Source organism: Saimiri boliviensis, chromosome 11 (genome assembly GCF_048565385.1).
Source record: "Saimiri boliviensis isolate mSaiBol1 chromosome 11, mSaiBol1.pri, whole genome shotgun sequence".
NCBI lineage: Eukaryota > Metazoa > Chordata > Mammalia > Primates > Cebidae > Saimiri > Saimiri boliviensis.
In genome coordinates, this window is record NC_133459.1 from 31,531,538 (window position 1) to 31,549,384 (window position 17,847).

Here is a 17,847-nt window from a genome sequence, read left to right on the forward strand (position 1 = left end):
GCATAATACAGTTGACTTTGTAATTAGCAGAGTTGAAAGTGATGAGAAGATCCTCTAATTTTCTTTTTGCCTGCAGGAAGGTGGGAGTCAATCATTTTGACAAGTCTCCTGAAAGGAACAGCTAGCAGGAGCTGAAACCTTTTTCCATTTGGTCTCGTGGCAAAGGCAGAGATTGCTCCAGCAGCTCCACACAGTATGGAAGACAATTATTTACCTTCTTGTATTTGTGAATTTTGTTTTATTTCAAAAGTAATGCGTATTTGTTTTGTGTTAAAGTGTAAACCGAATATTTAAACATTTTTCATGATATACATTTGTTTTGTTTGTGTGTTGTAGATATCATTCCATGATAGTACTTACAGATCTACTTCACTGTGTTTTTAAATAATTGAAAAGTATTCCATAGCACAAATGCACCATGATTTACTGAAAAGTTCTCTTGGTAATGGACATTTAGATTACCTCCAGGATTTGGCTGCTTTGAACATACATATGAAGGACAGATTTTCAGAAGTGAAATTGCTGGGTTACTCTGCACAAAATATTGTACTAACTTATACTTTTATTGATAGTGTATGAATGCTGTTTCTCCACATCCTCACCAATCCAGATTGTCATGGCATCTTAATTATTACCATTTTGCTCATTGTTCTAACATGTATTTTCATGTTTCTGGTAAAGTTAAATATCATAAAATTATTTCTCATGTTACAAGTCACAGTGCAAAGATTTTGAAATACTAGAACATTACCCACGTATAGTTGACTACAGTTGGTATAAGGTTATTTTCTGTTCCTCAGTGAAACTGTCTTATTTCTCCAGAAATGATGTGCTCACTGATGCCTTCTGAACAGTCTTCTGGTACCTCTCTCTTGCCTAAAGACAATGCCCCATTTTCTTGGGGTTCCTTGGATGAGGATGGATTAGATGACTCCTTGCTGGAGCTGTCTGAAGGAGAAGAAGATGACGGTGATTTAAATTACACAGAGGAAGAGATTGATGCACTCTTGAAGGAAGACGACCCATCAGATGAGCAGACTTCTGGGGAAGATGATGTTGGGCATGTTGAGAAAGGAGAAAGAGGGAGTCAAATTCTACTTGATACTCTCCAAGAGAAGAATTCATCGTACAGCTTGGGACCAGTAGCTGAGACTCCTGACCTCTTCAAACTACCTCAGCTAAGTACATCAGGTGGTCATGGACCAGCTCCTAATAAACCATTAAACAGACGGTCTGTATTAGAAAAGAATCTTATAAAAGTGACTGTTGCACCATTTAATCCAACAGTTTGTGATTCTTTGCTTGATAAGGACGAGATTGATTCATCCAAAGATACTGAAAAACTCTCTTCCCTTGGAGAAGAGATGAGAGAAGATGGTCTTACCCCAAATGAAAGCAAACTTTGTACTGAATCTGAAGGGATCAGCCCCAGTAATTCTGCCTGGGATGGGCCCCAGCTGTCTTCAAACAATAACTTTCAACAAGCTGTCTCTGATAAAAATATGACTGACAGTAAGAACCTTATGTCTGTATTCTCTCAGATCTCAGACCATTCAGACACTCCTAATATGGAGTCATCCTGCAGAAATGGTGGTTCACATAAACCAAGTTGTGAAATGAGGTCTCCAGTTGTTTCCAGCTCATCAAACAAAGTAAGTACATTGTTCAAGGTGAAGAGAAAAATGAAATAATTTTTATTCAAATGTATAGGAGGAAGTTGATATGTACACCCCTGTCTCTACACATATCAGCTTCCCCTACTGAGGGCATCCTGCACCTCGGTACATTTGTTATAATCTAGCAGAGCTTTGTGTTCTGATCAATTGGGGTTTGGATCCTGACTAGCACTGTGACCCTGGGCTAATTATTTAGCTTCAGTGTTTCCCCATATTTCTTACCTAAATTGGAGTAAATAATACTTCATAGTATAATAAGGATTAATGAAATAATGCATTTACATTACCTGATACATAATATTAAATTACCCTTGTTGAATAATTACTAAGATGATAATTCTATTATTTTTCCTGTCCTTGGGTTTCAGCTTAAGTCTCAATCTTTGTTGCTATGCTATATTAGGTATAGCGCTAGCTCTGAGTCAGCCATGAAAGAGCTGAAAAAATCTTGGGCAATTTACCTAATCTTTTTGAGCCTGATTCCATATCTGCCAAATGAGTGTAATAATCCCTGCCACATAGGGTTTCTTTCTTTTTATTTATTTATTTTTTGTTTGAGACAGAGTCTTACTCTGTTGCCCAGGCTGGAGTGCAGTGGCACAATCGGTTCACTGCAACCTCCGCCTCCTGGGTTCAAGCAATTCTCCTGTCTCAGTCTCTTGAGTAGCTGTGATTACAGGTGTGCACCACCACGCCTGGCTAATTTTTGTATTTTAGTAGAGGTGAGGTTTCACTGTATTGATCTGGCTGGTCTCGAACTCCTGACCTCAGGTGATCTGCCCACCTCAGTCTCCCAAAGTGCTGAAATTACAGGTGTGAGCTACTGCGCCTGGCCAGGGTTTCATTATTTTTTTTAAGATTACAAAAAAAGATTACAGTTGCTATCTCATTTAAAGCACTACTGTCATACGTGGCACACAGTAATGTTCACAGATAAGCTTGTGTAGCATTTAGTTAAAAAATATTTCCATAAATAGTGTTGTTTTCAGTGGTTTTCTTGTAACTAAGAACCACCTGTCGTTTTGCATTCCTCTCCTCAAAAAGCAGAATGTTCTTGACAAGGATTCTGGGAAGATGAAAGGCCGTGAGAGAAGACTAGGCAAAGTCATTCCTGTTCTACAAACCAAGACCAGGTAATGTAAAGTATAATTAATTACATATTCTGATTTCTTTTGGTTCTCTTCAATTTCTTTCTTCCCCTCCCCTGTTTCCTCTTAGTGTAGGGAACAAACCCTGCTTTTGGAGTAAGCAAACTTGAAGTTCTAGCACTACCAACTGTGTGACTTTTGGCAAGTCAAATTTCTTACCTCAGTTTTTATGCATAAAATAAGGCGTCATTAGATGCCTTCTCTGCTGCTTTACAGTTATTTTGAAAGCAAAATAGACATATTAGTGAAAGCACTACAAATCTAAGATTTCTTCTCCTGTGTATGGGGCAGGCTAATCATATACGTGGTAAGAGGTTAGAATAATTTTAACAAAACTGTTAAAATATAACTAGTAGAAAATTATTTCTTCATCTCTCCCAACTTGCATACAACTGCTGTTGGGAAAAAATTCTAGTAAGGGTTGCAAGTTTGCGTCACCTTTTCAATTTATTCCCTTGTTGCCAGGAGATGGCAGTGTCTCTATGTGATCCTTTTAAATTGAATGCACTAGAAAAGCTTTTTTTAAAATGTTGAATCAGATTAGCTTCCTTACAGTGAGATTTTTAAAAATTCTTTTGATTATACATTTATTATATTTACTTTGCTTAAAAAATTTAATTAGGCTGGCCCTGGTAGCTCACACCTGTAATCGCAGCACTTTGGGAGGCCGAGGTGGGCCAAATGCTAGAGATTAGGAGTTCAGTACCAATCTGGGCAACATGGCAAGACTCCGCCTCTACTAAAAATACAAAAAAATATCCGGGTGTGGTGGCATATAACTGTAGTCCCAGCTACCAGGAAGACTGAGGTGGGAAGATTGTTTGGGCCCAAGGGACAGATGTTACAGTGAGCTGAGATCAGGCTGCTGCACACCAGCCTGGGAGACAGTGAGAGCTTGTGTGAAAAATAAAATAAAAACTTAAATTATTACAAATAAAGCTAAAGTTTTCTTTTGACTACCACCCCAAATCCCAGTTCCTGGTTTTTTGTTTTGTTTGCATAATTGAGGGAAACCTTGTGAATTGCTTACAATGTAAGTGATACCAGAAGCTCACAACTTAGGCTACTTGGGACAGTAATAAATTTGTAATCTCAATTTTCTCATCTACTGACTCTTTAATACAGTCAATCGGTATGAGTAAGGGCCAGAAATTGCTCTCACCAAGGTCACCATTACTCTAATTGTACCAGATCTAGTGATTCTTTTCTGTCCTTACCCCATTCAGCTTTTCAATTTGACTGTATAACATTAGCTATTTCCTGACTAACCTTGAATTACTCAACAAATGCTTTCTTTCTTTAGAGACTAATCTTCACCTTTCTATTCCTTGTTACAAGGAGGTTGTGTCTATTTCTTTCTTCTCTTTGTAGTTTTAAAAATTATTTTATTTTTTTAGAGACAAGTTCTCACTCTGTGACCCAGACTGGAATGTAGTGGTGTGATTGTAGCTCACTTCAGCCTTGAACTTGTGGACTCAAGTGATCCTCCCTCCTTAGCCTCCTGAGTAGCTAGGACTACAGGCCTACTAATCTTAAAAAAATGTTGCTGGGTGCGGTGACTTACGCCTGTAATCCCAGCACTTTGGGAGGCTGAGGCTGGCAGATCATGAGGTCAAGTGATTGAGACCATCCTGGCCAACATGGTGAAACCCTGTCTCTACTAAAAATAAAAAAATTGCCGGGCATGGTGGCTCACGCCTGTAATCCCAGCACTTTGGGAGGCTGAGGCGGGTGGATCACGAGGTCAAGAGATCGAGACCATCCTGGTCAACATGGTGAAACCCCGTCTCTAATAAAATATGAAAATTAGCTGGGCATGGTGGTGCACGTCTGTAGTCCCAGCTATTCGGGAGGCTGAGGCAGGAAAATTGCCTGAACCCAGGAGGTGGAGGTTGCAGTGAGCCGAGATTGTGCCACTGTACTCCAGCCTGGCACCTGGCGACAGAGTGAGACTCTGTCTCAAAAAAAAAAAAATTAGCTCGGTGCAGTGGCATGCACCTGTAGTACTAGCTACTCAGGAGGCTGAGGCAGGAGAATTGCTTGAACCCGGGAGGCAGAGGTTGTAGCCAGCTGAGATCACGGCACTGCACTCAAGCCTGGATGGCAGAGCAAGAGTCTGTTTGAGGAAAAAAAAAAAAAAATTATTGGGTCCGGCTATGTTGTCCTGGCTGGTCTCAAATTCCTGGCCTCAAGCAATCCTGCCAAAGTGCTGGGATTACAGACATGAGCCACAACACCCAGCTTCTCTTTCTTTTTCTCTTGACTCCATACTCCATTTTAGCTTTATATTATGTGACTAATACTATCTTCTGCCCCTGGATCATAAAGAGAATTTTCTCTCTACATTCCTGGTTCTAATGGGCTGTTTTTCTTTTTTCGGGTTTGCTTTGTTCAAGGACTAATGTTCCGACGTTTTCACAGTCAAATCTAGAACAGCAGAAGGAGATTTATCTCAGGAGTGTCATTGCTCATATAGAAGACCCAGAGGACTCTAACCAAGGTAACATGGTAACCAAAGAAAGGCATATAAAACATGTGATGTGACTTTTTATTTCCAGTGTAACATAGCTTAAACTGGAAGATTATTTAGAATTTTCTGAAATTCTTGAGAAAGATAACTTCCTTACCCAAAGATTTTCACTTCAAGGGATTGCCTAACCAGATAATTCTCAAAGTGGTTTGGTTAACCAGTATTAGAGAGGAGTCTAAGCACACTTAAAACAGTACATGAAAGGTGCCTCCCTCGTGGTTGAGGCTTTAACCCAGACCTGTACATTTTTGCTAGGGAATTTTTGTCTGAAAAATGGTAGAAGTGGACAACCAGGTGCTGCCTGTTAGTTGTTGGTTTTTGAAATTTGAAATGTTTTATTTTCCCTGTTACCTTCAGCATTTAAATGTAAAAGCAGGCATTTCAAACACTGTTCTGCATTTTGGCTTCTGAATAAAAGCTCTTGAAAGGTTTAACTACTTTCCAGATCCTTCAAGTTGTATTCCCCTCACTTCATTAGAAGATATTGCAAACCAAAGTGACTAGATTCTTTCTCCAGCTCTCAAGAGACTATAGTCCATGTTATTCAGCCTGAACTACTGGCGGATAGGAAAACTCCTAAAGTGGAGACTTATGGAAAGAACTGAAGATGAAAAGGTTAGAGAGGTTTTATACTCTTTATAAGATCACTCCAGACCGGGCATGGTGGCTCATGCCTGTAATCTCAGCACTTTTGGAGGCAGAGACGGGCAGGTCATTCGAGGCCAGGAGTTTAAGATCAGCCTGGCCAACATGGCAAAATTCTGTCTCTACTAAAACTATAAAAATTAATCAAATTATATTCTTTCAGGGGGAAAAAAAATTAGCCTGGGGTGGTGGTATATGCCTATAACCCAGCTGCTCAGGTGGCTGAAGTACAAAAATCACTTGAGTCCAGGAGGCAGAGGTTGCAGTGAGCCAATATCATGCCACCGTACTCCGACATGGGTGACAGAGTGAGACTGTCCAAAAAAAATAAAAAAATAACTCCATATTCTGTCATCTCTATTCATTGAGAAAACTTTTCATTTCAGTGGTGGTAGGTTTAAAGATAAGGAATTGGAAATGTATTTGTTTTGTTTTGTTTTGTTTTTTAAAGATGGGGTTTCACCATGTTGGTCAGGCTGGTCTTCCCGACCTCAGGTGATCTGCCCACCTTGGCCTCCAAAGTGCTTGGATTACAGGCGTGAGCCACCATGCCCGGCCAGGAATTGGAAATGTAAAGAGGAGTAAGATAGAGTCTTATCTCTCTGGGAATTCACAGTCCAGAGAAGAAGATAATTATACTGCAGTATTGATTAATGCTCTAATAGAATTAAATATAAAGCACAGTAGGAGCAGGGAAGGAGCACCTCTGCTTGTGTTTGGAAAAAGTGGAAGATGGGGAAGGAGGATGCCCTAGGTGGGCTCCGCAGAGAAGATAATTAGTTTAATTACTCAGATCTATTGTAAATCACTAGGGAGGGTTTTAGGAGAACTTTTGGTGCTTTTGCAGAGGAGAGGAGACTCTTCTTTTAAATTCTGAATCATTTGGTAGTTTTTTCTTGTTTGTTTTGTAAGACTATGAGTGAAAGGTTTAGAACACAGACACCAGAAGAATTTTTTTATCCCCTATCCTTTTATTTTTTATTCAGTATTTCATAAGCAACCACATATTATTCATATTGATTTCTTAGCCCTGTGCTTGTGAGATCCCTTTGCTTGAACTGTTTTAGGTGTGATAGAAGTAGAGAAACCTCTCCTCCCTACCCCTCCCCTCCCCCCATCATTGGAGAGGCAAATTTAGAAGAAATATGTCTGTATCAAGCTCTATGGAAGAGGCCTAGCCATGTCATTGCTTTTCACTGTGTGAGCTGATGCCTTTTTTTATATCCTAGGCAGTTGACACTGATGATATCCAGTTACATTTTCTCTCTCATTTGGAGCATTTAAAGAAAATTCTCTAGGCCCAGAAGAAAGAGTTAGGTGGTTTTTTATACCCTAGTTTGAAAAGAGAGGGGGAACCTAGTTGAAGCAATTTTTTTACAGAAGCAGAGCAAGCAAAAAGTTAAAAGATAAACTAGTACATAAAAAGTAAACAGTACCAGGTGCAGGGGCTTAAGCTGTTACAAAAGACATACAGCTTACAGATATGGGGGCTCTGGGTACTTAACAACATCTGCATTCCCAAGGGCTGCTGGTACCGCTTGACTTGGTATCTTATCGGTAAATGCATTCCTGGGTCTGCTTGGAGTTAGCTTAACCTGGCTACATGCTCAGGGGAAAGGGGGAGAAAAAGGAGGGCAAGTGAAGAAACTAACATGGAGTCTGTCCAGCTCAAGAAGCTAACATGAAGTCTGAACAGCTCTCAGAAAGAGAGTCGATTAGGCTAACAGTTAGGTTACCACAATAAAAATGTTGAGAAATGAAGGTGAGTGGTGATTACACTTTCTACCTTTGTGTATATTTGAAAATTTCCGTAATTAAAAAGTTGTTTTTTTAAGTGCATCTTTTATTTTCAACATCACAATTACTCTAAAAAATTTCAAAGACCTCTGACACTTCCTTCTGCCTTCCAGGAACTCAGTATAATGTTAAGTTTTTCTGTTACTTCCCATTGCCCAGTATTCCTACATCCAAAATCATAAGATTTTTATATACCATATTGCAAGGGGTGGGTGGTATATTCTTCACCTTTTCTTCATTTGTGTGTGAATTATAGTGCAGCCATAAGTGCAAAACGGGAGTATATCCTCCTCCTTTTTGAAATGTTTATTGCATTTAACCTTGAAAAAGTGTAATTGTTCCGGTTCTTACCAGACACAGAGAATTTAGTAAGTAGTAGATTCAAATGTAGTTTTTCCCGGTTCAGTTTGAATCCTGTCCATTGGGTTAGTTTTCTGCTTTCACTTTATCAATAGTGTGTATATTAAATTGATGTAGAATATAACAAAGTAAATCATCCTTCAACTCCATTATTCTAATGTAAGTATAATCTCTTAAGTATAACGTGGACTTTTATTATAATATCAAATAACCAACCACTTCCTTTCTGGTATCCCTGCAAATGGAAAACTTTATATGAAATTATAAGTACTGGCTGGGTGAGGTGGTTCATGCCTTTAATCCTAGCACTTTGGGAGACCGAGGCTGTTGGATCACCTGAGGTTGAGAGTTCAGGTACAGCCTGACCAACATGCAGAAAACCTGTCTCTACTAGCAATACAAAATCAGCCAGGCATGGTAGCACATGCCTGTAATCCCAGCTACTCGGGAGGCTGAGGCAGGAGAATTGCTTGAACCTGGGAGGTGGAGTTTGTGGTGAGCCAAGATTGTGCCATTGTACTCTAGCCTGGGCAACAGGAGTGAAACTCCGTCTCAAAAGAAAAAAAAAAAGAAATTATAAGTACTTAAAGTACAAAAAGACCATTAAAAGCATCTCTTTAATCTCCTAACACATAAATCTCTTCTATGTGTCTTTGCCAAGTGACCATTTAGCCTTCGCTTAGAGTTCTAATAATGCAAAACTTATTACCTCATAAGGCAGATCATTCATTGCTTAGAAAATTCTAGTTGTTAGAAAGTTATTCCTTACATTGAGTCAAATGTGGCTTCCCTGTAATTTCTTTCTTTCTTTCTTTTTTCTTTTCTTTATTTTTTTTGAGACAGAGTTTCGCTCTTGTTACCCAGGCCGGAGTGCAATGGCGCGATCTCGGCTCATCGCAACCTCCGCTTCCTGGGTTCAGGCAGTTCTCCTGCCTCAGCCTCCTGCTCCCTGTAATTTCTATTGTTAGTTCCTAGTTCTGCCCTCTAGCATCATGAAAATTAACTTTGTTCTCTCTTTCATTTTTTATTCTTTTTTTGGCAGGGGAGGGAGGTTACTGAGTCTCGCTGTGTTGCCCAGACTAGAGTGCAGTGCTCGATCCCAGCTTACTGCCATCTCTTTCCCTCCTGGGTTCAAGTGATTGTCTTGCCTCAGCCTCCCGAGTAGCTGAGACCACAGGCATGGGCCACCATACCCAGCTAATTTTTATATTTTTATTAGAGACAGAGTTTCACCATTTTGGCCAGGCTGATCTCAAACTCCTGGCCTCAAGTGATACACCTACCTTGGTCTCCCAAAGTGTTGAGATTACAGGCGTCAGCCACAGCACCTGGCCCATTTTTTATTCTTTCAGACATTAGAAATAATGATTCTCTCTCCTACAAAGAAAAAACTTAAAATCACCTATAAATCCATTTTGCCACCTAGAAATAGCAAAATTAACATTTTGATAATTATCTTTCCTGTAAGGTAGACTATACGTATACGGGAAATTACATATTAATAGTTTATAATCTGCTTTCTTTGTACTTAACGTATTTTAAGGACCTTTTCATGTTAAATATTTGAAATTAAGATTTTCAATGATTACAAAGTATTTTATTGTGTAATTATTTTATCTTGGTAAATTAGATTGCATCCATTTTCATAAGTAATGCTGCAGTGAACATTCTGGTCAATAAATGTTTATGTACAACTCTTATTTCTATAGGATGAATTCCTAGAAGTGGAATTGCTGGGTAAAGTATATAAACATTTAAAAAGCTGTTACATGTTACCAGATTGTCCTGCCCCAAAAAATTGTATTAATTTTTAGTGTTATAAATTTGATAAATAAATTTTAACATATTTTGTTTTAATAATTGGTGAGCTTTAATTTAGGTCACTTGTTTTGTAGATTGTCCCAGATTCTGAATTTTGTCTGTTTCTTGTGGTATCATTTAATTTGTTCCTCCATTCTCTGTATTTCCTGTAAACTGGAAGCTGGGTCCAGAGATGGGATTAGATTCAAATTAAATGTTTTTAGCAGGAATAATTCCTAGGTACTATCGTGTATTCATCCTACACTATATCCTCCTAATGAAATTAGGAGGCATATATGACGCTTAATGACAGGTTGTTCCACAAATAGTAATACTAAGTTTGTTAAGGTGTTAACTGCGTATCTTTCCATTGTAAAATACATTTACTCCTTTGTAATTAGTAAATTATCTGTGGGGTGATGCTTTGGTACCATGTGAATATCCTGTTCTCCAGCAACTAACTGTTCATCCAGTTGCTTGAGCATTTATTGATCCTTGCTTGAATGAGCTACTGCACTGAAAGTTACATAGAAAATGTTCATTTTCACCAGGCATGGTGGCTCACACCTGTAATCCCAGCACTTTGGGAGCCGAGGTGAGTGAATCACGAGGTCAGGAGTTCAAGACCACCCTGGCCAACGTGGGAAAACCCCATTTCTACTAAAAATATGAAAAATTAGCTGGATATAGTGGCGAGTACCTGTAATCCCAGCTACTCGGAAGGCTGAGGCAGGGGAATTGCTTGAACCCAGAAGGTGAAGGTTGCAGTGAGCCAAGATCACACTGCTGCATTCCAACCCAGACAACAGAGTGAGACACCGTCTCAACAACCACCACCAAAAAAAACCAGAAAATGAGTTCATTTTTGGTTGGGTGGAGTGACTCACACCTGTAATTCCAGCACTTTGAGAGGCCAAGGCAGGTGGATCACCTGAGGTCAAGAGTTCAAGACCAGCCTGACCAACATGGTGAAACCTGTACTAAAAATACAAAAATTAGCTGGGTGTGGTGGCGGGCACCTGTGATCCCAGCTGCTCAGGAGGCCGAGAGAGAAAATCTCTTGAACCAGGAGACAGAGGTTGTAGTGAGCCAAGATTGCGCCATTGTACTCCAGCCTGGGCAACAAGAGTGAAATTCCATCTCAAAAAAAAAGGAAAAGTTTATTTTCTAAACATGTAATTTCGTCTACATTTATTAACTAGCATTCTTTTATAAAGATTTTCTACTTTTTTAGCATTACTATAACCTCGTGGATTTTTTTAAAAGAATCAATGTGTTAAAATCAATTATAGTTACTGTTCTTTTTTCTTTCTAATGCTGTTTGTCTCAAATTTGATAAATGGGAGCTCCTTCAAGCTGACTCTTACTCCTATTGACATGATCTCATTAATCTTTTTTAAAATTGTGTTTAAAAACAAAAAATACACCTAACATGAAATTTACTATCTTAACCATTTTTAAGGGTACAGTTTAGTAATGTTACACATATTCATATTGTTGTAAAATGTATCTCCAGAACCGCTTCATCTTGCAAATTTAAAACTCTATGCCCAAACAACAGTTAACCCTTCTCTTCCCTCAGTCTCTGGTAACCACCATTCTACTTTCTGGGTTGTTGTTTGTTTGTTTGTTTGTTTTTGTTTTTGTAAATGACTACTTTAGATACCTCTTATGAGTGGAATCGTACAATATTTATCTTTTTGTGACTGGCTTATTTCATTTAGCATAATGTCTTCCAGGTTCATCCATTGTGGCATGTTGACAGGATTTCGTTCCTTTTAAAATTTTTTTCTTTTTATTTCTTTATATTTTCTCACCACTCAATTTTCTTCCTTTTTAAGGCTGAATAATATTCCATTGTATATGTACATACCATTTTATTTAATCCATTCATCTGTCAGTGGACATTTGGGTTGCTTCCACCTCTTGGCTATTGTGAATAGTGCCACTTTGAACATGGGTCTACAAATATCTCTTTGAGACCCTATTTTTAATTCTTTTGCATACATATGCAGAAGTGGGATTGCTGGGCCATACGGTAGGTCTCTTTAATTTTTTGAGAAACTTTCATACTGTTTTTCACAATAGTTGCACCATTTTACAGTCCTACGAACAGTGCACAAGAGTTCTAATTTTTCCCCATCTTTGTCAGTACTTGTTTTTTGTATTTTGTTTGTTTGGTTGGTTTTTTTTGAGATTGGAGTCTCACTCTGTGGTCCAGGCTAAAGTGCATGGTACAACCTTGGCTCACCGAAACCTCTGCCTCCCAGATCGAAGCATTCTCATGCCTCAGCCTCCCAAGTAGCTGGGACTACAGGTAGACGCCACCACGTCCAGCTAACTTTTGTATTTTAGTAGAGATGGGGTGTTGCCATGTTGGCGTGGCTGATCTCAAGACTTCTGAGCTCAAGTGATCCTCCCATCTCAGCCTCTCAAAATGCTGGGATTACAGGCATGAACCTGCACCTGACCTATGTATTTGTTTTCATTTTGTTTTTTTTACAGTAACTATCCTAATGGGTGTTAAATCAGTATTGTTTTTGTGTTACAATTAAGTAAGTATTGTTCACTGCAAAGTCAAGTAGTATATTATGGCTTCATTTTCTTTCTTGAATTGTTTATTTTTGTAGTTATTAATTGTTTCACTTTCTTTCATTAAATCTTTTTTTTTTTTCTGGAGACCCTTTTCCTAGAGCCCTCTGTTCTGCTGCTCCAACTTGCACTGCTTGTTCTTTTTTTTTTAAGACCAAGTTTCACCATGTTGGTCAGGCTGGTCTTGAACTCCTGACCTCAGGTGATCCGCCCGCCTTGGCCTCCAAAGTGCTTGGATTACAGGCGTGAGCCACCGTGCCCGGCCGATGCACTGCTTGTTCTTTAGCCCTGCGACAGAGCTGTCACCCCAGGATTTTCCTTTGCTGCTGTCCTGGGTTGAATCCTATTTCTTGGATCCCATAGCTTCCTCTTTTTTATCTTTGGTTTTAGTAGATGACATCCTCTGAGAATATCTAAGAAAGGGGGCATAGATTTTTTTTTGTCTGCATATCTGAACATTCCTTTATTCTATCCTCATACTTGATTGATAGTTTGATATAGAATTCTAAATTTAAAATCTATTTTTCCTCAGACGTTTGAAGACAATTGGCATTGCTCTTAAGAAATCTGTTATCAATTTAACTTTTATTTCTTTGTATGTGATCTTTTTCTCTCTGGAATTTCGTTTGTTTGTTTGGAGACAGAGTCTCCCTCTGTTGCCCAGGTTGGAATGCAGTGCCATGATCTGAGCTCACTGCAACCTCTGTCTCCCGGGTTCAAGCAATTCTCATGCTGCAGCCTCCCCAGTAGCTAGGATTACAGGCGCACACCACCATGCCCAGCTAATTTTTGTATTTTTAGAAGAGATGGGGTTTCACCACGTTGGCAAGGCTGGTCTTGAATTCCTGACCTCAAGCAGTCTACCTGCCTCGACATACCCAAGTGCTGGGATTACAGGCGTCAGCCACTGCACCCGGCCTGGAAATTCTTAAAGTTCTCAGTGTCTTCTTTTTATTTGTTGTGTTCTAAAATTTTGTCCCAATTATTGACATATCTTGGTGTGGGTCCTTTTTACCCCTTTCTATGCCTTTTTTTTTTTTTTTTAAATAGAGACAGGGTCTCACTGTATTGTTCAGGCTGGTCTCAGACTCCTGGGCTCAAGTGATCCTCCCTCCTCAGCCTCCTAAAATGCTGAGATTACAGTCATGACCCACTGTGCCTAGACCATCTCAGTGGTCCTTTTAATCTGGGCGTATATCTTTTATATATCCTGGGAATCGCTTGCATTTTTTTCTTTTATAATTATTTTCCCTCTTTATTACCTATTCTTTCTTTTGTGAACTCCTTATAGTTAGCTATTGAACTTTCAAGGATTGATGTTCTAAATCTCTTTTTTTCTTTTCTTGTTCTACCTCACTCTCTCTAGTCTACTTTGTGAGATATTTTCTCGACTTTTTCTTTCTGTCCTTTTATTGACTTCTTTATTTCTACATTTACATTTATGATTTCTAAGAGTTCTTTGTTTTATCCCCTTTTCATATCATGTTTTATGAATTAACTGCTCAGTTTTTCTGAAGATATTTTTTTCTTTTTTGTATGACAATTGAAATAAAATACACTGCGAATAAGCATATAATTTGTTGAGTCTAGATGTATATGCATTTTGTGAAATTATTGCTATGAAGATAATAAGCAGATTGGACTAAAAACTTCCTTTGTGCACCTTTGTAATTCCTCCTTTCTGCCTTTCTCTGCCTCCTCTAATCCCCAGGCAAGACTGACCACTGATCTAGTGTCTACCGCAGATTAGTTTGCATTTTCTTTTTTTTTTTTTTTTTTTTTTTTTTTTTTGGAGATGGAGTTTTGCTCTTGTTACCCAGACTGGAGTGCAATAGTGTTTTCTTGGCTCACCACAACGTCTGCCTCCTGGGTTCAAGCAATTCTCCTGCCTCAGCCTTCTGAGTAGCTGGGATTACAGGCACACGCCACCATGCCCAGCTAATTTTTTGTATTTTTAGTAGAGACGGGGTTTCACCATGTTGACCAGGATGGTCTCGATCTCTTGACCTTGTGATCCACCCACCTCGGCCTCCCAAAGTGCTGGGATTACAGGCTTGAGCCACCGTGCCCGGCCTTGTTTGCATTTTCTAAAGTTTTATATGATGGAATCATATACTATCTACTCTTTTGAGTCTGGCTTCTTTGTCTCAACATAATTATTTTGAAATTAATGTTGCATGTATCAAGCTTATTTCTTTTTGTTGCTGAGTAGTATTCCATTATGTAAATTTATCCCATTCATTGTTTATCCATTCACTTAGATGGGCATTTGGCTTATGTTCAGTTTCTGGCTATTACTGATAAAGCTGTTAGGACATTCATGCACAAATCTTTGTATGGATATGCTTTTCTTTTTCTTTTTTTCTTTTTCCTTTTCTTTTTGAGACGGAGTTTAGCTCTTGTTACCCAGGCTGGAGTGCAATGGCACCATCTTGGCTCACCGCAACCTCCGCCTCCTGGGTTCAGGCAATTCTCCTGCCTCAGCCTCTTGAGTAGTTGGGATTACAGGCATGTGCCACTATGCCCAGCTAATTTTTTGTATTTTTAGTAGAGATGGGGTTTCACCGTGTTGACCAGGATGGTCTTGATCTCTTGACCTCGTGATCCACCTGCCTCGGCTTCCACCTGCCTCGGCCTCCCAAAGTGCTGGGATTACAGGCGTGAGCCACTGCGCCCGGCCTTTATTTTTCTTAAGTAAATATCTAGAGTAAAATGACTGGGTCATACGGTAGGTGTGCGTTTAATAAACTGCCAAACTGTTTTCTAAGGTAGTTGTACATTTTTACTTCTATTAGCAGTTGTATGAATTCTGGTTGCTCCCAGCCTTACCAACACTTGGGTATGGTCAGTATTTTTAATTTTTTTCCCAACTTTTTAATTGTAAAATACATATAATATACATACAACCATCTTTTTTTAACCTTTAAGAAAAAAAATTGTTTTGGCTGGGCGTGGTGACTCATGCCTGTAATCCCAGCACTTTGGGAGGCCAGGGTAGGCAGATCACCTGAGATCAGGAGTTGGTTACCAGCCTGGCCAATGCAGTGAAACCCCATCTTTACTAAAAGTATAAAAATTAGCCAGGTGTAGTGATGGGTACCTGCAACCCCAGCTACTCAGGAGGCTGAGGCAGGAGAATCACTTAAACCCTGGGGGTAGAGGTTGTAGTGAGCCAAGATCATACCTTTGCACTCCAGCCTGGGTGACAAGAGCAAAACTCCATCTCAAAACAAAAAAAAGTTTTAAAAGTATACAGTTTGGTGGTATTAAGTATATTCATATTGTTGTACAGCCATCACCGCTATCCATTTCAATAATTTTTTGGTCTTGTACATATGAAGCTTTTATTTTTTTAGAGATGGAGGTCTTGCTATATTATGCACGCTAGACTCAAACTCCTAGCCTTAAGCAGTCCTTCTCCTCAGCCTCCTGAGTGTCTGAAACTACAGGCACGCTTCACGGCACCCAGCACAAATCCGAAGTACCCATTAAACAATAACTCCCATTTCACTCTCCCAGAGCCCCTGACAACCACCATTTCACTTTGTGTTTATGAATTTGACTATTCTAGGTACCGGGTATAAGTGGAATCTGACAAAGTGGTATTTGTCTTTTAGTGACTGGCTCATTTCACTCAGCATAATGCCCTCAAGGATCACGTAGATTGTAGCATGTGTCAGAATCTTCTTCCTTTTTAAGGCTTTAAATATTCTAGTGTATCGATACCACATTTTGATTATCCATTTGTACATCAGTGGACACTTGGTTTGCTTCCACCTCTTAGCTGTTGTGAATAATGCTGCTATACATATGCATCAACAAATATTTTTATGAGACCCTGCTTGCAATTCTTACATACCAAGAAGAGGAATTGCTAGATCATATGGTAATTCTAATTTTTTTTTTTTTTTTTTTTTTTGAGACGGAGTTTCGCTCTTGTTACCCAGGCTGGAGTGCAATGGCGCGATCTCAGCTCACCGCAACCTCCGCCTCGTGGGCTCAGGCAATTCTCCTGCCTCAGCCTCCTGAGTAGCTGGGATTACAGGCACGTGCCACCATGCCCAGCTAATTTTTTGTATCTGTAGTAGAGACGGGGTTTCACCATGTTGACCAGGATGGTCTCGATCTCTCGATCTCGTGATCCACCCGCCTCAGCCTCCCAAAGTGCTGGGATTACAGGCTTGAGCCACCGCGCCCGGCTGGTAATTCTATTTTTAATTTTTTCTTTTTTTTTTTTTTTTTTTTTTTTTTTTGACATGGAGTCTAGCTCTGTCACCCAGGCTGGAGTACAAGTGGCACAACCATAGTGCACTGCAGTGCACTGCAGCCTCAAACTCCTGGCATGAGTGTCCTGAATAAGGTTGAACTATAGGTTTACACGACCATGCCTGGCTGATTTTATTTTTTATTTTTAGAGACAGGGTCTCACTGTGTTGCTCAGGCTAGTTGTGAACTCCTACGCTCAAACTGTCCTCTCACCTCAGCCTCTTGAGTAGCTGGGATTATAGGTGCATACCACTGCACCCAGACTGTTTTCTGTCTTTTACTTATTTATTTGTTTTTTGAGACAGGGTCTCACTGTGTCACCGAGGTTGGAGTACAGTGGCATGATCTTGGTTCACTGCAATTTCTGCCTCCCAGGCTCAAGCAATCCTTCTACCTCAGCCTCCCAAGTAGCTGGGACTACAGGCTTACCACCACACCTGACTAATTTTTAGGGTTTGTTTTTGTTTTTGTTTTTGAGATGGAGTCTTGCTCCATTGCCCAGGCTGAAGTGCAACAGTGCAGTCTCAGCTCACTGCAACCTCTGCCTCCCAGGTTCAAGTGATTCTCCTGTCTCAGCCTCCTGAGTAGCTAGGGTTACAGGTCTGCATCCATCATGCCCAGCAAATTTTTGTATTTTTAGTAGAGATGGGGTTTCACCATGTTGGCCAGGCTGGTCTTGAACTCTTGACCTGAAGTGATCCGCCCACCTCAGCCTCCCAAAGCACTGGGATTACAGGCTTGAGCCACCATGCCTGGCCTAATTTTTTGTATTTTTGGTAGAGACCGTGTTTTACCATGCCACCTGGCCCCCTGTTTTCTGTTGGTTTATTATTTTTATTTATTTTTTGAGATGGGATTTTGCTCTTGTTGCCCAGGCTGGAGTACAATGGCACTATCTCAGCTCAGTGTAACCTCCACCCCCCGGGTTCAAGCAGTTTTCCTGCCTCAGCCTCCTGAGTAGCTGGGATTACAGGCATGCACCACCACACCCAGCTAATTTTGTATTTTCAGTAGAGATGGGGGTTTCTCCATG

The 17,847-nt window shown here is 39.9% G+C and overlaps 1 protein-coding gene across 3 annotated transcripts in view; it reads left to right on the top strand.

Moving 5' to 3' along the window:
• S100PBP (S100P binding protein) overlaps positions 1–17,847 on the top strand; it is a 44,074-nt gene that overhangs the window by 7,036 nt on the left and 19,191 nt on the right. For 2 of the 3 annotated variants that reach the window (XM_003937554.4, XM_074380466.1), the window contains exons 2-5: positions 77–193; positions 823–1,652; positions 2,721–2,809; positions 5,221–5,324. In XM_003937554.4, the coding sequence (XP_003937603.1) occupies positions 825–1,652; positions 2,721–2,809; positions 5,221–5,324 (1,021 nt within the window). In that variant the 5' untranslated portion in view covers positions 77–193; positions 823–824. The remainder of the gene's footprint in view (positions 1–76; positions 194–822; positions 1,653–2,720; positions 2,810–5,220; positions 5,325–17,847) is intronic. The other variant, XM_039474301.2, reaches the window with a different exon arrangement.